The sequence below is a fragment of the Myxocyprinus asiaticus genome, chromosome 30 (assembly GCF_019703515.2).
Source record: "Myxocyprinus asiaticus isolate MX2 ecotype Aquarium Trade chromosome 30, UBuf_Myxa_2, whole genome shotgun sequence".
Lineage (NCBI taxonomy): Eukaryota > Metazoa > Chordata > Actinopteri > Cypriniformes > Catostomidae > Myxocyprinus > Myxocyprinus asiaticus.
This window is the reverse complement of record NC_059373.1, coordinates 13,355,711-13,373,955: the sequence shown is the minus strand read 5'-3', so window position 1 is coordinate 13,373,955 and position 18,245 is coordinate 13,355,711. Positions and strand designations below refer to the sequence as shown.

The 18,245-nt window shown below is 42.5% G+C and overlaps 2 protein-coding genes across 3 annotated transcripts in view; both read left to right on the top strand.

The window, feature by feature from the left end:
- Positions 1-18,245, top strand: part of aste1b (asteroid homolog 1b) — a 311,837-nt gene that overhangs the window by 202,159 nt on the left and 91,433 nt on the right. The gene's annotated exons all lie outside the window — the stretch shown is intronic.
- The window catches only part of LOC127421596 (3-hydroxyisobutyrate dehydrogenase, mitochondrial-like), a 48,870-nt gene that overhangs the window by 515 nt on the left and 30,110 nt on the right, over positions 1-18,245 (top strand). Inside the window, exons 2-4 of the mRNA XM_051664742.1 lie at positions 887-1,047; positions 1,177-1,286; positions 3,939-4,060. Coding sequence (XP_051520702.1) covers positions 887-1,047; positions 1,177-1,286; positions 3,939-4,060 — 393 coding nt within the window. The remainder of the gene's footprint in view (positions 1-886; positions 1,048-1,176; positions 1,287-3,938; positions 4,061-18,245) is intronic.

The window sequence follows — 18,245 nt, the reverse complement described above, 5'->3', positions numbered from 1 at the left end:
TCCCGTGACTCCTATTACACTGACATTACATTTATTTTGTCTGTGTACCATTGAAATGTTGCTCCCTGTCACATAGATTTATTTTATGGCAGAGGCTATTTGCACTAAGTGTAAATAACAACAAAAAGTATCTTCTGTGCAGTTCTTTGCACCTTAATGAAATACTAACAAACAGTATAGGGGCATCACTGCAGTGTGTTTATTGTGTTTATTTAGAGTCCCACAGACACCCTACCCCAACCTCTAACCCTAAACCTAACCCTAACCCTAACCTTCCCTTTAAAAAAATAACCATGATTTTACTACAGTACCAATAGTATCACCATGGTATTTTGTAGAAAAATCATAGTAACCACAAAATTAAACATGGTTACTATATTAACACCATGTTACTGAAGTAACATCATGGTTAATTTTATTAAAACTGTAAGGAGGTCTTGTAGGTAACAAATGTCTAATTACATGTCTGGCATTCATGTTTCATATCATTGAAAAGTTCTCAGTGTGACTGGTATGAAGGCCTCATTACCTTAACTGTAAAATACATGATAACATAGTTTTGAGATTTTAGAGGAATTCTGATCAATTCTGGGGGTGTGCCTACCTCCTGTATGCAGATAAGGTGTTCCAAACCTATTCATCCCCAAACTCTTATTGTTATTCCATTTGGTTGTGGTCTGGGTATTTAAGGAAATTTAGCACATTGCTCATTGGAATTTTCTGTAGTCAGAAATCCCCCTGGTGCTTACACTACATACATTGCTGAAGTCAGGTGTGCATCTGATACACTTAAAATTAATCTCTGAGCATTAGATGTTTTGTATTGATTATTTATGAATTAAATTTTACTGTAATTTATGATTTCTGTCTTTGTTTGATTTTCTAGTATCCCGTAGATCAATGGCTTCCAAGACCCCAGTGGGTTTTATTGGACTGGGTAACATGGGTACACCCATGGCTAGAAACTTACTAAAGCATGGATACCCTGTCATTGCTACTGATTTCTTCCCAGAGTCCTGCAAAGAGCTTCAGGGCTCAGGAGCACAGGTATTAATGCCACTGTCTCATGCACACTACTCTTGATCACTTGCTGTTGTTCCATGCTTTTCTTTGTTTCTGTGACTAGATCAAACACATATTTGTGTGATTATTGTTAGCCCTTGCTCTTCCTTCCAGATCCTGGATTTCCCCGCAGAAGTGGCTGATAAAGCTGACCGCATCATCACCATGCTACCGTCCAGTCCCAATGTCATAGAGGTTTACACAGGACCCAACGGGATCCTTAAGTACGCCCTCACAGAATAAGCTATCTGCAGTAGCAGCTTACATCTACTTGTTGCCTCCAAATGTAATGCTATCCTGGGGCTTGTTCAGTAAGCAGCTTTCTCCACAGCAAAGTAATTTCCCCGCAACGCTTGTGTAAATAACAAACGTGGGATCTGTGGAAGATTTCACTATTGTATTCTCTGTTTCTTCATTTTATTTCCAGATATTCCATGTTATTGTTAAGGTGAGCAGATCTTTGTGTGTTATACCAGGACAGGGGAAGGGTGCAACTGTACACACACATACATATATAACATGTGAAAGTAAATGTTTTATTTTATATTCCGTTTACAACAATTTTAATCACATTTAAGCCTCTAAAATATGTTGGACAAATTGTATAATTGTAAAATATGAATGTAAAAATTAATTTTAAAAAGTACCATTTTACTTTTCTTTATGTTATGAACATGCAGGGGCAGACTGACCATGGGGAGAGGTTTTTATTTCAAATCCAGGACCGATTTCTCTTCCCAGTCCACCCCTGCTTACATGTGAAATAATACGACCTGTCACTGTTGGAAATTTCATGTCTACACATTTTAATACAAATTATTAACAAGTTAAAAACAAAATTAAACAGAATTACACGTATAACAATTTAACGCTTGTATGATTAAAAAGTTAAATGTATCTTAGCTGTCTGAATGTAATCTACCAGGTCCAATTTACTTCCACGGGTGTCGGGGAAAAATGAACATTTAGAGTGACAGAAAAAACACGGGGGCTCTGGGCAAAAATGCCCTCGAAATTCAAAATATGGTGGCAAAAAATGCACATTATTTGTTTCATGCCGTATGTTGTGCAGATGTTGCCGAGTCAGTGGCGGATGCTCACGGCATAAATGTGCACAGACGGGTCGTGCTCACGCATTAAATTGTGTGACCGTTCGGATCATTTATTCAAAATATACTGTCCTAGTGAGTAACACTGTCGCTCCCTGTGCTACTTCCCTGCCATTGGCTCATCTCACGTATCTTTCTGTTTGAAAAACCTCCTCACCAGCTAGAAGCCAAAAGTGCTGGAAGGATGGATGTTATGCTGTATATTTATTAAGTTAATCAGGTCTGAGAGAACACAAAATCTAATGTTACCAAATACTACAATGTAACCCTAACCCTAATAACAAAAATAATCTGGATAAATAGCCTTGATGTTAAATAAAACATTATTAATGATACAATAATAATTTTACATGAACCACTTTTAGTGTATGAATCATATCTCTGACTAATTTTCATTGTGAAATTTTTATTTTTGCATTGTTTTATTCAGTTGGCATGAAGGAGTTGCTATGCTTTTTTTTTAAAGGATAGTTGATCCAAAAATTTAAATTCTCCTATCATTCACTCACCCTTATGCCATCCCAGATATGTATGACTTTCTTTCTTCAGCAGAACACAAAAGAAGATTTTTAGAAGAATATCTCAGCTCTGTAGGTCCATACAATGCAAGTGAATGGTGATCAGACCTTTGTAGCTCCAAAAATCACATAAAGGAAAAATAAAAGTAATCCATATGACTCCAGTGGTTTAATCCATATCTTCAGAAGCGATATAATAGGTGTGGGTGAGAAACGGATCAATATTTATTTAATTTTATACTCAAATCTCCACTTTCACTTCCAGATGTGAAAGTGAAACTAAACAGGCACCACGAGTGACTTTCAGATGTAAAAGTGGAGATTTAGAGTAAAAAACAAAATAAAATAGAAAAAGACATATTTTTGACTGTTTCTCCCCCACACCTATTATATTGCTTCTGAAGATATAGATTAACCACTTGAGTCATATGGATTACTTTATTTGATTTTTCGAGCTACAAAGGTCTGATCACTACAGAGCTGAGATATTCTTCTAAAAATCTTAATTTGTGTTCTGCAGAAGAAAGTCATACACATCTGGGATGGCATGAGGGTGAGTAAATGACGAGATAATTTTCATTTTTGGGTTAACTATTCCTTTAAGCTCCTCAGTATCAAATCAGTAACAGTGCACATATACAATGTACAGATCATGCAATTTTGTAATTATTGAAACATGAGTTTTATTCCCACCCAAAGTGTGTAAATTTTTGTGGAGGTGGTCAGATGAAAATATTTATGAGGAAGTAGAAAATGAATCGTTTTGGCAGCTGGGTTTCAACAAATGCTCTTTTTGCATTGAGGAGGAAGTTCTGATTTCTGAAACTTACAGTATATTTTTAAAGTACAATTAATTCTTATATGTGAAAAGATCAAGGAAAAATAAATTCCTCATGTCATGACCCCTTTAATTTCAGTGTTGACCTATTTACTGCATTGTGCCTCTGTAAAGTAAAGTTTAAAAAGACACAGGTTTAATGCACAGAGCATAAACAAAGCTGGGCCAAACTTATAAAAACCTTTTGTACGTGTAGAAATTTTTACCTTCAGTGACGTAAATAATGATTGGAGCGCATTAACTACCTTAACTGAGAATTTTACGTATGCCTAACTTAAGTGATGTTTTTTAATATCTAAGTGCTTATTGTAAATGGATTGCACAACAGATGGATTTTGCATCCTTTTGAAGGTTTCTGAGCTTTTTGTCATTCAACATTCTCCTTTGTTTGATATTGTGCTTCCTCTTCAGGAAAGTTAAAAAAGGCACACTTCTTATTGACTCCAGCACTATCGACCCTGCAGTGTCCAAAGAGATGGCCGTTGCCGCTGAAAAGATGGGTGCAGTGTTCATGGATGCTCCAGTCTCAGGAGGTATGACCAACCTTGGTAACAACCTCATGTTACCATAGACATAATGTCACGCCCAGTTTGATTGACAGGATCACTTTATTTAGATTTCTTGGAAGTGCTCGCTGTGAAGATGTAATTACAGTGTGGCTCTTTTGTTTAATGATTAAACTGTGTTCTCACACTGCGCTTTTATTGTGGTCTGTTGGTTCACAGATGTGTTAAACATGTCCATCTGCTTTGTCAGTGCTGTAGTATCTTGTACACCACCAAAAATTTATTTTGGGCAACTCGTACTTCTTTTTAATTTCCTTTGACATATGAGCACCAATAGATGGTTCAGTGGCTAAACGGTTTGTGTATAAGGTCACAACGTCACATATTCACCTCCTGTACATAACAAACATAGTATTATGATAAATGAAACTTATTGCAAATGGTGATCCGTCCATGAGAAACGCTTGAACTGGTTTACAGTGTTACCTAAATTGAGGTACGGTTTTATCTAAGACACAGATTTATTTTGCATGTTGTAATAAATTGACTTGGAAGAGGTAATCTCCAAGCTCTCCCAGCTAATCCAGGTGCTATGACCAAATGATTAAGTCCATACTTAGAAAAGGAAGATCTGCACTCTGGAAATGTCAAAAAATTGAGGTTCTTTATTGTCTAAAACTAGCAGCAGGGGAATAAAAAATAAATCAACTTTAAATTAAATTAGGGATGAAATCAGTGGCCCCAAAAGAATTTGGACACTTCAACTGTACATTAAAATGCCTGAATGTCTTTGCATTAACACAAATAAAAAAAATATAAAACCAAGTGGCATTTATTTTAAAGAAAGATAGCTCAAACACACTTTTCAAGCACAATATTTAAAAACAGAAGTTGTTGGAGTCAGGTGACGCCATGCAAAGATCGGACGTGTGAACGGTGAGCTCTGCGCACTGCTAGTTTTAATAACTTTTAATGACATAAACCGGTGAGATTCGATACACTCTGTTTCATAACTGTTCTAGGAGGACAATATGTCAAAGAATTCAAAATCCTCAGGCTCTGGAGACATTAAAAGACACTTACATGCTCAGGCTGACATCACTGAGAAGGCCACGGACCAGGGAGTCGATTTGGTCAGAGAGTTGCGGGAAATGCGGCGAGAGATGTTGAACATGTTGGCAATGCTGACAAAGGTCGTTGCTGACTTGGAGGATCTTGCCATGGAGGCGAAATTTACTGATGTGGTCTCAAGAGTGGGGGATGTCAAAAAATGGATCGATTATCTGGAGTCATTGGAGAGGGAATTATCTGCTAATCTGCTACCGACCAAGGTGGTTTTGGAGCATGTCTGGGAGAAGTTGGAGGACATGGAACACCGTAGCTGGTGGAATAAGGTCCATATCATGGGAGTCCCGGAGGGAGTGGGGGGACAGAATATGGTGGAATTCCTGGACGGGCTATTTCCAAGTCTGCTCGACATAGCAGGCCATAAGCTGGAAATCGAGCAACCTCAGGGTCCGCTGAGAGAGACAGGGCCCCGATCAGTTCTGGCCACATTTCTGAGATCATCCGATAAAGATCTTGCGTTACGTGAGGCAAGGAGTAAAGGAAGACTTTTTTGGAAGAACCACAGCATTTTCTTGTTCCCAGACTTTGCGAACTCGGCAAGAGAAATGTGATCGATTCAAGGAATGCAAGAAACGTTTACATCAACGGAAGGTCGCTTTTGCACTGATATTCCCGGCCAAATTGAGAATAGATGCTAACGGTGGCTGTAAAACATTCACATGCCCACAGTAAACGATGTCCTTCATAAAGTCAATGGAATGAGTGGGTCATGTTGTGGTGCTCACATTGTGGCGGGTGGAACGGCTCACTGAATATTCGCTTGACTGTTTGACGATTCTGTGCGCTCTTTTTGTGCTGGTTCCGCCTAGTGGCTGGACTTTATTTTGTAGAGCAACACACCTTCTTGACGGTTTTGTGGATGAATCTACACGCCCTTTGTGCTTAACTCCAGCCAATAGGCGGAATTATTTTGTGGAGTGTTTCTGGCAAAGTCATTGGACTGAGTAAGTTATTTGCTTACATTCATGTTGCAGCTGTGTGGGCCAGCTCACTGAACATCAGCTTGACAGTTTGAGGAACCTACACGTATTTTTTGTGCTGGTGCTGCCTGTCGGCTGGAGTTTATTTTGTGGAGTATTTCTTGCAAAGTCATTGGAGTAAGTAATTTGCTTGTACTCATGTTGCAGCCAAATGGACCGGCTCAATGAACATCCGTTTGAATTGTCTGAAGAATCTGCGCGCTCTTTATGTGCTGGTTCCGCCTAGCGGCTGGAGTTCATTTTGTAGAGTAACACACCTTTAGGACAGTTTTATGGATGAAGCTACATGCTCTTTGTGTTTATTCTGCCTATTGGCTGGAGTTTGTTTTATAGATTATCTTTTGCTATGTAATTCTGTCTCACAAATTGTGTATAGAAACACCAGACTTGAGCAAAAAAAGATTGTCGCAAAGGTTCTCGTAAGCGTTCATGGACTGTTTGAGTTTGGAATGGTTTTTGCTAGAAGTTTATACGGAATTATTAAAGAATGGAAAGCTTCCGCCAACCATGACACAAGCCCGGATCAGTCTGATTCTTAAAAAGGACAAAGATCCAAACGAGTGTAAGAGTTACCGTCCAATTTCCATGATCCAGCTAGATGTTAAAATATTGTCAAAATTTTTGGCTAACCGATTAAGTTATGATATCTCTTATAGATATAGATCAGGTTGGGCTTATTCGTGGCCATAGCTCTTCTGATAACATTAGGCAATTCATCAATATCATGTGGTCAGTGGCGAATGATCAGACTCCGGTTGCTGCCATCTCACTTGATGCCGAAAAGGCGTTGATATGGTAGAATGGGATTAACTTTTTAAGATTTGGAAATATACGGGTTCGGGAATACTTTTATTGGATGGATTAAGTTACTTTATAGACACTCGGTAGCGGCGGTACAAACAAATTAATTTCAGATTATTTTGCTCTGAATAGGGGCACCCGGCAGGGTTGCCCTCTTTCCCCATTATTGTTCTGTCTTGCCCTGGAACCATTAGCAGCCATGAAAAGAAATGAGGATAGTTTTCCAAGGATGGTGGCGGGAGGTATGGTGCATAAGCTTTTGCTTTACGCAGATGATATTTTATTATTTGTCTCCGACCCTACTAGATCTATGCCTTGCCTCCACAGAATTATCAATTCCTTTTCTAAGTTCTCAGGATACAGAGTCAATTGGTCTAAATCCGAAACTTTGGCTCTGACAGCATACTGCCCAGTAACGGCTTTTCAGCCGTGCACCTTCCTATGGCCCAAACAGGGCATTAAGTATTTGGACATTTTATTCCCAGCAAATTTGTGTGATTTAGTTTTGTATTAAAACTTTAATTTTGACCCTTTAATAAAAAGGTTTTCGAGCGATGTGGGCAGGTGGGCTTCATTCCATTTATCTATGATTGGAAAGGTTAATGTTATTAAAATGAATTGTATTCCAAAATTCATCTACCTGCTACAGTCTCTCCCTGTAGATGTCCCCCTCTCTTATTTCAAGCTATTTGATAGCATAGCGAAGTCCTTCATTTGGAATGGTAAACGTCCCAGATTACATTTCAGTAAGTTGCATAGGCCGTCTGACAAAGGTGGGCTAGGCCTATCCAAGATTTTGTTTTATTATTATGCATTCGGTCTCAGACATTTGGCTCATTGGTCGCTTCCACCTGTGAGAGCTCCTCCCTGGTTTTATATTGAACAGGAAGTTCTTGCCCCTATAATATTTCCCAAATCCTAATCTTCATTACCCTGGTAATGGTCCCTGGTATGACAACAGATCTGCTCTGAAATTCTGGTGGTCCGGGACATGTGTTGCATGCAATGAGAGGAGATGACGCCTGCTACATTGGAGGCGGCATTGTTGCTCATTAATTGTGGCGATCGGAGTCCGCACTGGTGATTTAGGTACACCACTACTGTTGTGTTGTCCGAACGAATAAGAACATGGTGAGTCACAATATCGGAATGAAAAACTCTGAAAGCTAGAAAGATAGCCAGTAGTTCTAGGCGGTTGATGTGCCATAACCGTTTCGCACCTGTGCCGAAAGTCGGGCGTCCATCGCACACCGTCCCCCAACCTGTGTTAGATGCATCTGTGGTCACCACTTTTCTTCTGAAAATTTGACCCAGCATAACACCCTGTTGGTAGAAGGCCGGTGCTGTCCATGGTGCTAGAGCAGCCAGACAGCGCTGAGTCACCGTGATTTGCATGTGCCCGAGGCTCCAGGCATGATGTGGAACGTGTCGCTTGAGCCAGTACTGGAGAGGTCTCATGTGTAACAGACCTAGTGGTATGACGGTGGATGCTGACGCCATAAAACCCAACATTCTCTGAAATGACTTTAGTGGCAATGTTTTCCCCAGTTTGAACTGAGACAGACAAGAATGGTCTGTACATGCTTGTGATGTGGAGGGCATTGCCAGGCGTAAGCATGGATGCCTGGAGCTGTGTTACCCCAATCACCCGGGAGGGCGATAGAGAGGAGCCGGACAAGCCAGTTCAAGAGAGAGATACACGAGGAGCTGTGTGTGTGCGTCAATGTTTGTGTTGTGTCTCATTAAAAGTCTTCGTGATTGTTCACCCGGTTCCCGCCTCATCCTTTACGATTAGCAAGAGACATTTTTGTTACACTGGTGCCGAAACTTGGGATTCAGGAAGAAATCACTATTATAGAGTCCTTGCCGCTGGCCGAGATGATCAGGACCCTCGCTGGTATTCATCAAATCCAGCACCAGGCCCTACTGGATCTGCTCATGGAGCAGGAGCAGTGGTTCTGGGTGATCCTCCAGATCCAGGCGGAGGACCGGCAGGTGTTTCGGAGCTTGTTGCCCCAGGAGGAAACTGCAACCGCTACCCCGGCCACAGCTTCAGCCACCCCCCACATCACGCTCATGAAGATGGGCCCGCAGGATGATCTGAAGTCCTTAATAGAGCTGTTTGAGTGGACGGCCGATTCCTGGGGATTCAATAGCCAGTGGGCAGTCCGCCTCTTGCCGCTGTTGACAGGGGAGGCCCAGCTTGCGGCCCAGCAACTGCTGGGGGCAGAGATCCTGGACTACAAAAAGCTACGGCTAGCCATCTTGCAGCGGGTTGGTCGCAGTCCGGAACAACATCGCCAGCGGTTCCAGTCACTGATGCTTGGTGAGCTCGGCCGACCGCTTACCTTTGCGCAACATCTCCGTGACTCCTGCCGGCAGTGTTTGCTGATGGCAGAACGTGAAGCCGGGGCTGTAGTCAATCTGGTGGTGCTGGAACAATTCATTACCCGGCTACTGAAGGGGACAGTGGAATGGGTACAGTGCTACTGCCCGGCATCGCTTGATGTAGCTGTCCAGCTGGCTGAGGACCACTTGGCAGCGGTTACTGGGGCCGGCAAGCCCTCTTCTCTTCTCTCTCTCTTCCCGTCTTCCCCCTCCCCTTCCTCTTGTCCTCGTCCTGTTCCTATTACCCAAAAACGGGAAGTTTTACTCCCTAAACTGGTTCCCTGAGCCTGGGGATATTTTAACCAACCAGTTTCCCCTATTTCTCTCCACTTTCCCCAGGCTGACACCAGGGTTAGTGGTACGCAGTCGTCCCTACCGATTACCTGAACACAAAAAAAGTGGCTCGGGAAGAATTAAAGGCCATGCTAGATATGGGTATAATAGAAGAGTCCCACAGTGACCGGGCCAGCCCGGTGGTGCTGGTTCCGAAGAGCGACGGTTTGGTCCGGTTCTGTGTGGATTATAGAAAAGTCAATGCAGTGTCTAAATTCGATGCGTACCCAATGCCTTGGATTGATATTCTGCTCGGTCAGTTAGGCGCGACTCGCTTTTATTCAACACTGGATTTGATGAAGGGATATTGGCAGATTCCCTTAACTCCCAGATCCCATGAAAAACTGCATTTTCCACACCGTTTGGATTACATTCGTGACTCTTCCGTCTGGTTTGTTCGGGACCTCGGCTACATTTCAGCGGCTCATGGACCGAATCCTCAGACCGCACACTGCGTATGCTGCTGCCTTATCTGGATGACATCATTATTTACAGTAACGATTGGCAGCGGCACCTGCAGCATCTGAGGGCTGTCCTGAGGTTGTTGAGACAAGCAGGGCTCACTGCAAACCCGAAGAAATGCGCAATTGGGCAGGTGGAAGAACGGTATCTGGGCTTCCACTTGGGTCACGGGCTGAAGTGGCCCCAAATTGATAAAACCATAGTGATTGCAGCCTGCCCGAGACCTAAGACCAAAAAGGAGGTGAGACAGTTCCTGGTGCTGGCTGGCTGTTATCATAGGTTTGTGCTTAATTATTTGACTGTCAGCAGCCTGTTAAAAAGGGGCATCAGATCCGGTCCAATGGACAGAGCTGTGTCAGCAGGCATTCACACAGGTGAAATCTGCACTTTGTGGTGGGCCGTTGTTACACTCTCCTGACTTCTCTCTCCCTTTTATCATGCAGTGTTGGGAGCGATACCGTCCCAGATGGTGGAGGGGGCATAGCACCCTGTGCTGTACATTAGATGTAAACTCTCATTGAGGGAGACTAGGTACAGCACGATTGAGGAGGAGTGTTTGGCCATCAAGTGGGTGGTCATCACCCTCCGGTACTATCTGTTGGGGCGTGCTTTCACTCTCTGTTCAGACCATGCCCGCTCCAGTGGCTCCATCGCATGAATGATGCCAACGCGCGGATCACCCATTGGTATCTGTCTCTTCAGCCTTTTAAGTTCGAGGTGATCCACAGGCCGGGGCGCAGATGGCTGTGGTGGATTTCCTCTCTAGAAATGGGGGGGGGAGTAGGTGACAGGCCAGATTGCTCCCCAGCCTGAGTCGGTTGGTAGGGGTATGTGGAGAGATGGGCGTGACTGAGCGACTTCTGTGGAGAGCGAGGCTGAGAGGGAGAGCACGGTAAGGGTTAACACCTGGGGAAGATTTTCTCTGACAGCTGTTTTGTGTTAACAGTGAAAGCTGGAGGGAGATAAAAGTAGGGCTGCCCCCTAATAGTCGACCAAACGTTAGTCGATGAGAAGATGTTTGGTCAACCAAATTTTAATTAGGTGGTTGGTCGCAGAAAAAAAAAAGCTGTACAGGAAGTGGTGAAGTCACGCAGTCCGTGATGGACAGATAGTTAACACGGCTGGTCCATGTGGTAATTATGTCGGGTAGGAAATCCAAACATTGGCCTATCATTCATTGACCTCAAACATGGCTTATCATTTGAAACATGTAACTAGTAGCCTAACGTTAGCCACTTTACATGTCCGCTCGCTCTAACGTTAACCTAGATAAATGTGTGCTATTATTAGGCGCATATGCAAGTGTTCATGCAGCGTGTGGAAGCTAAATTAGTACCGCGCTTACTGCATGACATGTTTTTTTGGGGGGGGGGATTTTTCCCCTTTTTCACCCAATTTGGAATGCCCAGTTCCCAGTGCGCTTTTAAGTCCTCGTGGTCACGTAGTGATTCGCCTCAATCCGGGTGGCGGAGGATGAATCCCAGTTGCCTCCGCATCTGAGACCATCAACCCGCGCATCTTATCACGTGGCTTGTTGAGAGCATTGCCACGGAGACAGCGCGTGTGGAGGCTTCACGCCATCCACTGTGGCATCCACGCTCAACTCACCACGCGCCCCACCGACAACGAACCACATTATAGTGACCACGAGCAGGTTACCCCATGAGACTCTACCCTCCCTAGCAACCGGGCCAATTTGGTTGCTTATGAGACCTAGCCAGCGTCTTTTACCACTGAGCTACCCAGGCCCCCTATACTGCATGACATGTTTAACTGAACGGGCATTTCTCTCTATAGGCTATACTGCAGAGATGACGAGGCAGTGTCGTCAACTTCATCTTTGCAGCCGACACTGACTCAGAAAACATTAGTTTATTAATAAATTATTAAAATGTTCAGACAGTCTTCTTTCTGTTTTTTCCGACACATTCATAATCATGACTTTTGCCAGTGCGCTGCGGCAAGCTTTATGCATGCGCTTGAGCGCTTAATTTATATTTTAAAGGCTCGTTATTATGGTTTAGTATTTCTCTGTAATGTAGAACAATGTTAGCAATGTTACATATAATATTCTTTCTCAGTCCTGGAACTCAAACCATTTTCCGATGCCACCCCCTCAGTATATATTTAAGTAATTAATATCATAAACGTGCAACTAGTCTACTAATGGCTTAAATAAACGACTACTAGTCGACTAGAAAAATCTTTGGTCGAGGGCAGCCCTAGATAAGAGGAGCCAAGCGACAGTGAAAGGGAGATAAATCTGAAGCTGGCAATGTTGTGGAGGGCAGCATTATTTTTGTGTTATTCCTTGTGTTAAAATCTGATGTGTTTATGAAAAAGTGTGGAAAATAAATTACGCTGAAGAGTACAAGGTGGTTCCCGCTTCCTTAATTTCCTTTTAACTGACTGAGTGTGTCAAACACTCCTTTGGGACAGTTGTGGATGAATCTGTATGTTCCTTGTTTTTAGGCCTCCTATTGGCTGGAGTTTGGAGTATTTTTTGCAGGACACGAGAAGGAGTAGATCATCTGCTGCACTCATGAACAACCGGCTCACTGAGCATTCGTTTGACTGTCCGAGGAAACTGAATGTTTTTTTTTTCTTTTGTGCTGTTTTCGCTAGTGGCTGGAGTTTGTTTTGTGGAGGAACACACCTTCGAGACTTGTAAATGAATCTACACGTTCTTTGTGTTTATTCTGCCTATTGGCTGGTGTTTGTATTATAGATTTTCTTCTGATATGTAATTCTGTCTCACAAAATTTGTACAGAAGCACCGGACTTGAGCAATCCGATGGCAAAGTTGTCGCGGGGACTCTTGTAGGCGTACATGGACTGTTTGAGTTTAGAGAGATGGATGCCGGTTGCCGCTGTCGTGCGCAGGGTTAATGCACATGTTTTTTTTTCTGTTTGTTTGGTTCTGGGGGAAGTTTGGGGTTTGACTGTTGCACTAATGTTGGAATGTGGTCTTTATCATTTTATTTTTGACACACAATCTATTTTTTCTTATGTCAGAATGACAATTGTTAATATGAGTAGATTGTCTCTCTCCAAGTGGTGAATGGGTTGGGGCACCCCATAAAATGAAGGAAGGTTATTTCTCTTCTTAAGCGAAAGAAATATGATATAGTGTTTGATATAGTATGACTGTCTTGCCCTGGATAGCCAAAACTCCACCTTCCGTGACAAAATAGTTTTATATTTGTATTTTAATCGGGTCAGTTCTTTTATGTATTAAGTCCCCTTTCTGATGGTCATAGTGGATTGTGAGGGGGGTTACTACACTCTGTGACCTATATGAGAGTGGAGTGTTGAGATCCTTTGAAAATCTGGTTCAACATTTTGAGATTCCCAGATCTCAGTTCTTTAGATATTTACAGCTGCGGCACCTGCTCTTTACTATTTTTGGGAGTAGCATACACCCCGCTAAAGCGGCAGATACTCTGGGAGTGGTGATTACTGCTTTTGGAAAAGGTCATGAGGCATCAGTGTATTACTCCCTGCTAATTCAGAGTCTGGGGGACGGAGCTTCAACTTCTCTCAAGAGATTATGGGAGAAAGATTTAAACTTGGTATTAGAGGAGGGAGAGTGGGCTAGGATTCTAAAAAACATCAAGTCTAGGGTGCGCCTTATGCAATTCAAGATTTGACATCGATTTTATTGGATCCCCTATAGATTGTATAGGCTTGTTCTTAAAGACACACCCACCTGCTGGCGATGCCAATGAGAGGATGGAGACATAACCCATGTATTTTGGGGGTGTTAAGATCCAGTAATTTTGGTTGAAGGTTCAGAGTCTTGTGTGTGATGTATTGGGCACTCGGCTTTCATTTTGCCCCAGACTCTGTATTTTGGGCGATGGGGCAGTCATCAACATTGAGAATAGACATATAAAGAGTTGGGTCCTAACTAGTGTCGTGATCGCCAGACAGGTTCTTTTAATGGGTTGGAGGTCGGCTGGAGCGCCCTCATTTCATGAGTGGTGCTCGGAGATGGGGAGGGTGGCGGCCTTTGAAGAAGGGTCATTTAGAAGACTAGGAAAATTGAATTTGTTTATGGAGAAATGGGGCAGATACCTGACATTGCTGTATGTGTAATTATTATTATTATTTTTTATTTTATTTATTTATTTTGTAATCTTTTTATTTTGTGTGTGTCTATAATCATGTGTATATCCTCTTATGTGACCACAGGGATGCTTGTTGGAGGTCAGGGCGGGTTTGGGGATTGGGAGGGATGGTTGTGGGGTTTAAATGTTGATTCCATATACAGTGTATGTATATATATATATGTTTTGTTTTGCTCTTGTATATATGTTTTGTAGGAATCAATAAAAAAAATTTAATTACAAAAAAAAGGAAGGATGAATCAAAATAATTTAGTGGTAATCAACACTGACACAAATGCTTTCGATTGAGCTTAACTTGTATTGAACCTGTCTTCCCTTAAGCTTTGAATGTTGTATGTACAACAGACTTAAGGACTTTTTTCCAGTAAATGGTTTAGTTTCATACCATGTGCTGTCTCTGTAGTCTTGTTTGACAGTCACTGAAGAATGAGAAAATAGAATTGACATTTATAACTGGCATTATACCTAGTTCTAGTAACTTGACTAAATCAACTTCATCTAATGTGATATAAAAATGTAGGCTAAAGACAAGAAGGCTTAAATATAAGAGAACATAACTGATTCAAGTTAAATGAAAACCATTCATTCATATTAAACGAACACCATTCATTCAAGTTAAATGAGCACCATTCATTCAAGTTACATTGGAATGAATGGGAGTTCCCTTTCGAGTCAGTTCACTCGACAGTACTGTAAGCACTATGGGGAGTGTCCTTCACACGACCTTGTTGAAACCCTTATACAATCACGCCAATCCTCTGATTGGCAATGGTGTCTAAGCCCCGCCCCTTTAGGCGTGCAGTCGGCCAATATAAGCGGGCGCTCTGTCACAATTTCTTCAGAATTTTCTTCCTTCAAGACTGCGAACTTCATCTTCCTTTTGGAACGCTTTTTGCTTCGCCGTCAATATACACTTATAGCAGACGTAACTTCTTAGCAAGACGTGAAAAGGACGACTCCTCGCCTGTGCCCAGCACCTGCACTGAGAGGCTTTCTGCTCACATGTGTGTTCTGATGAAGAGTTCTCCACATCGCCGTCGAAGACACTCTCTGTGAATTGGTTCTTCGTTTCAGGCACTCGTTGTTGATCAATGCGGCGCTTCAGCGAAACTCCTACCTGCTTCCCACAGTGCTCCGATGGAGTTACTGTATCCTTTATATACAATATTGACTAAAGAGCCGCATGCGTGATACGTGTCTTTTTTAAGATGCCATTCCGCAAGTGTTCCTTATGTGAATGGCACATCCTGCCGCCTGATGAGCACGAGCAGTGTTCACTGCCTGGTCCGCACCCACGCACAAGCAGCTCTCATGGAGACAGACTGCCCTCACTGCAAGGGCATGAATCTCCGGACGTTGCATTCTAGGATTGATCTCATTCTGAGGGAAAATCCAGCCTCTCGTGCCTTCCCACCCACCTCTTCTGTGTTAAGTGCCGAGGGACCACATGAGGAGGCACGGCAGGCAGTGAGGTTGAGCTGGAAGATTAGAGGAGGATCTCGTGCCGGCGCAAGCCCTGCGAGTCCCTGAACTTCTGATTTAACGTCCTCATCTCTGCAATATGCACATGATGATTCCATCCTCATTACGTTTGGCGGCTCTGATGGATGGGATGATGCTGTGTCACTCGCAGCTTCAGGCGAATGGCCCACAGAAGATGTTGCCGCCCCTTCCCCCAGCAAAGGTGAAGAACGTGCACACGCCATGGACAAAAGAGCTTCTTCACATCATCGCGAGAGCGGCTGAAGTGCTCGGTCTTGAGTGGTCCTCTCCAGAAGAGCCAGAAAAGTCTCATCTGGATGAATGATTTTTGCAAACCGGCCGCCGTCAACAGACCGCAGTCTGGAGGAGCACATCATTCTTCCCTGAGGTCCATGTGGAGCTCACAAAGATCTGGCATGTGCCTTACTCTCCATGCATTCAGGTCGATGGTGCTGCCGTCCTCACTAATGTGGAAGTGGCATGGGGGGGAAGGAAAGTGGTAAGGCTCGTCACCAGGGCTGTAATCACTCTAAAACCTGTTTCTCATTATAGTGATGGCGGAGTGAGACCTGATAAGGCATGCCAGAGCGTCGGAGTGGGAGAGAGTGTGACAGCGGAGAGTGTTGTCCGCATGAGATATGTCATATTGGAGTGGACCACGCAGTGGAAAAAGGCTACTCAAAGTTGAATATGCTTTAACAACTTATTTTTTTAAGCCACGTTAACTTAATAATTAAACTATATAATTTTAGGTGACATGAAATGTGCTAGTAGTATTACGTAAAAGCACATGAAAAATTTTGCAGCTTATATATATGTTTTTTTAAATAAGCAAACTGCATGTAGTAAACATATTTAATATAAAAAGACAAGATACAATTATTGACACAACACTGGAAAAAAAACAAACACATTTGACAGGATAAATTGTCTACAGCTGCATTAGTGTTGCACATCCTTCAATGTTAAAACCTTAAAAAGCCACCTGTCTTTAAAACTCTTTTGAGTAACTTAGATCCAATGCATAAATCAGTCCAAACTGAAAAGCCTGGGCAGGTGGGTGATGACTTTACTTTCAAGAACAATGACATGTCTGACCAGATTGTAGTGAATTGCAGCATCTGTGAGTTCTCTGACCGCTGTTAACAGAGCAACTGGTGAATATTCAACATTTGGCTCTTCTGAATCTTGAGCCCTGAAATGCAGAAATAGAAAAAAGTGGCAAAATTAAAGAGCAATTTATTAAAATTTGTTTCAAAATACACACCTACATAAAATAATAGTTCACACAAAAATTTTGTCATTATTTACTCACGTGTTCCAGACCTGTATGACTTTCTTTTTTCTTCCATGGAAGACAAAAGCTTTGTTTTTGTTTTTTTTGTTTTTTATAAATCATCATCTTTAAAAGGATAGTTCCCCCAAAAATGAAAATTCTCTCATCATTTACTCACCCTCATTCCATCCCAGATGTTTATGACTGACTTTCTTCTGCAGAACACAAATGAAGATTTTAGAAATATATCTCAGCTCTGTAGGTCCATACAATGCAAGTGAATGGTGACCATAACTTTGAAGCGACAGAAAGGCAGAATAAAAGTAATCCAGAAGATTCTAGTGGTTAAATCCATATCTTCAGATACAATAACCAGATCAATATTTAAGTAATTTTTTATTACAATTCTCCACTTTCACCCACACTAATTATATCACTTCAGAAGACATGGATTTAACATCTGGAGTCGGATGGATTACTTTTATGCTGTTTTTAACTGCTTTTTCGAGCTTCAAAGTTCTGACACCCATTCACTTGCATTGTACAGAGCTGAAGTACTCTTATAAATATTTGTTTGTGATCTGCAGATTAAAGTCATACACATCTGGGATGGCATGAGGTAAGTAAATAATTTTCGTTTTTGGATGGAATTTGTAGACATTTTTTGGATTTAAACATGGTAAATGAAAATGTTAAATTAACCTGAGAGTACTATACAATTTATTTTTATTTTTTTTCTCCCCAATTTGGAATGCCCAATTCCCAATGCACTCTAAATCCTTGTTGTGGTGTAGTGACTCGCCTCAGGTGGCGGAGGATGAATCTCAGTTGCCTCCGCATCTGAGACAGTCAATCCGCGCATCTTATCACGTGGCTTGTTGAGCACATTACCGCGGAGACCTAGCGCATGTGGAGGCTTCATGCTGTTCTCCGCAGCATCCACGCACAACTCACCACATGCCCCACCGAGAGCGAGAACCACATTATAGCGACCACGAGGAGGTTAACCCAACGTGACCCTACCCACCCTAGCAACCGGGCCAACTGGTTTTTTAGGAAGCCTGACTGGAGTCACTCAGCACGCCCTGGATTTGAACTTGGGACTCCAGGTGTGGTAGTCAGCGTTTTTACTTGCTGAGCTACCCAGGCCCCCGAGAGTACTGTACTATTAATGGTTGCTCAAAGCATCACACAATTAGCCAAACTATTTCATAAACAACATGCAAGTGATG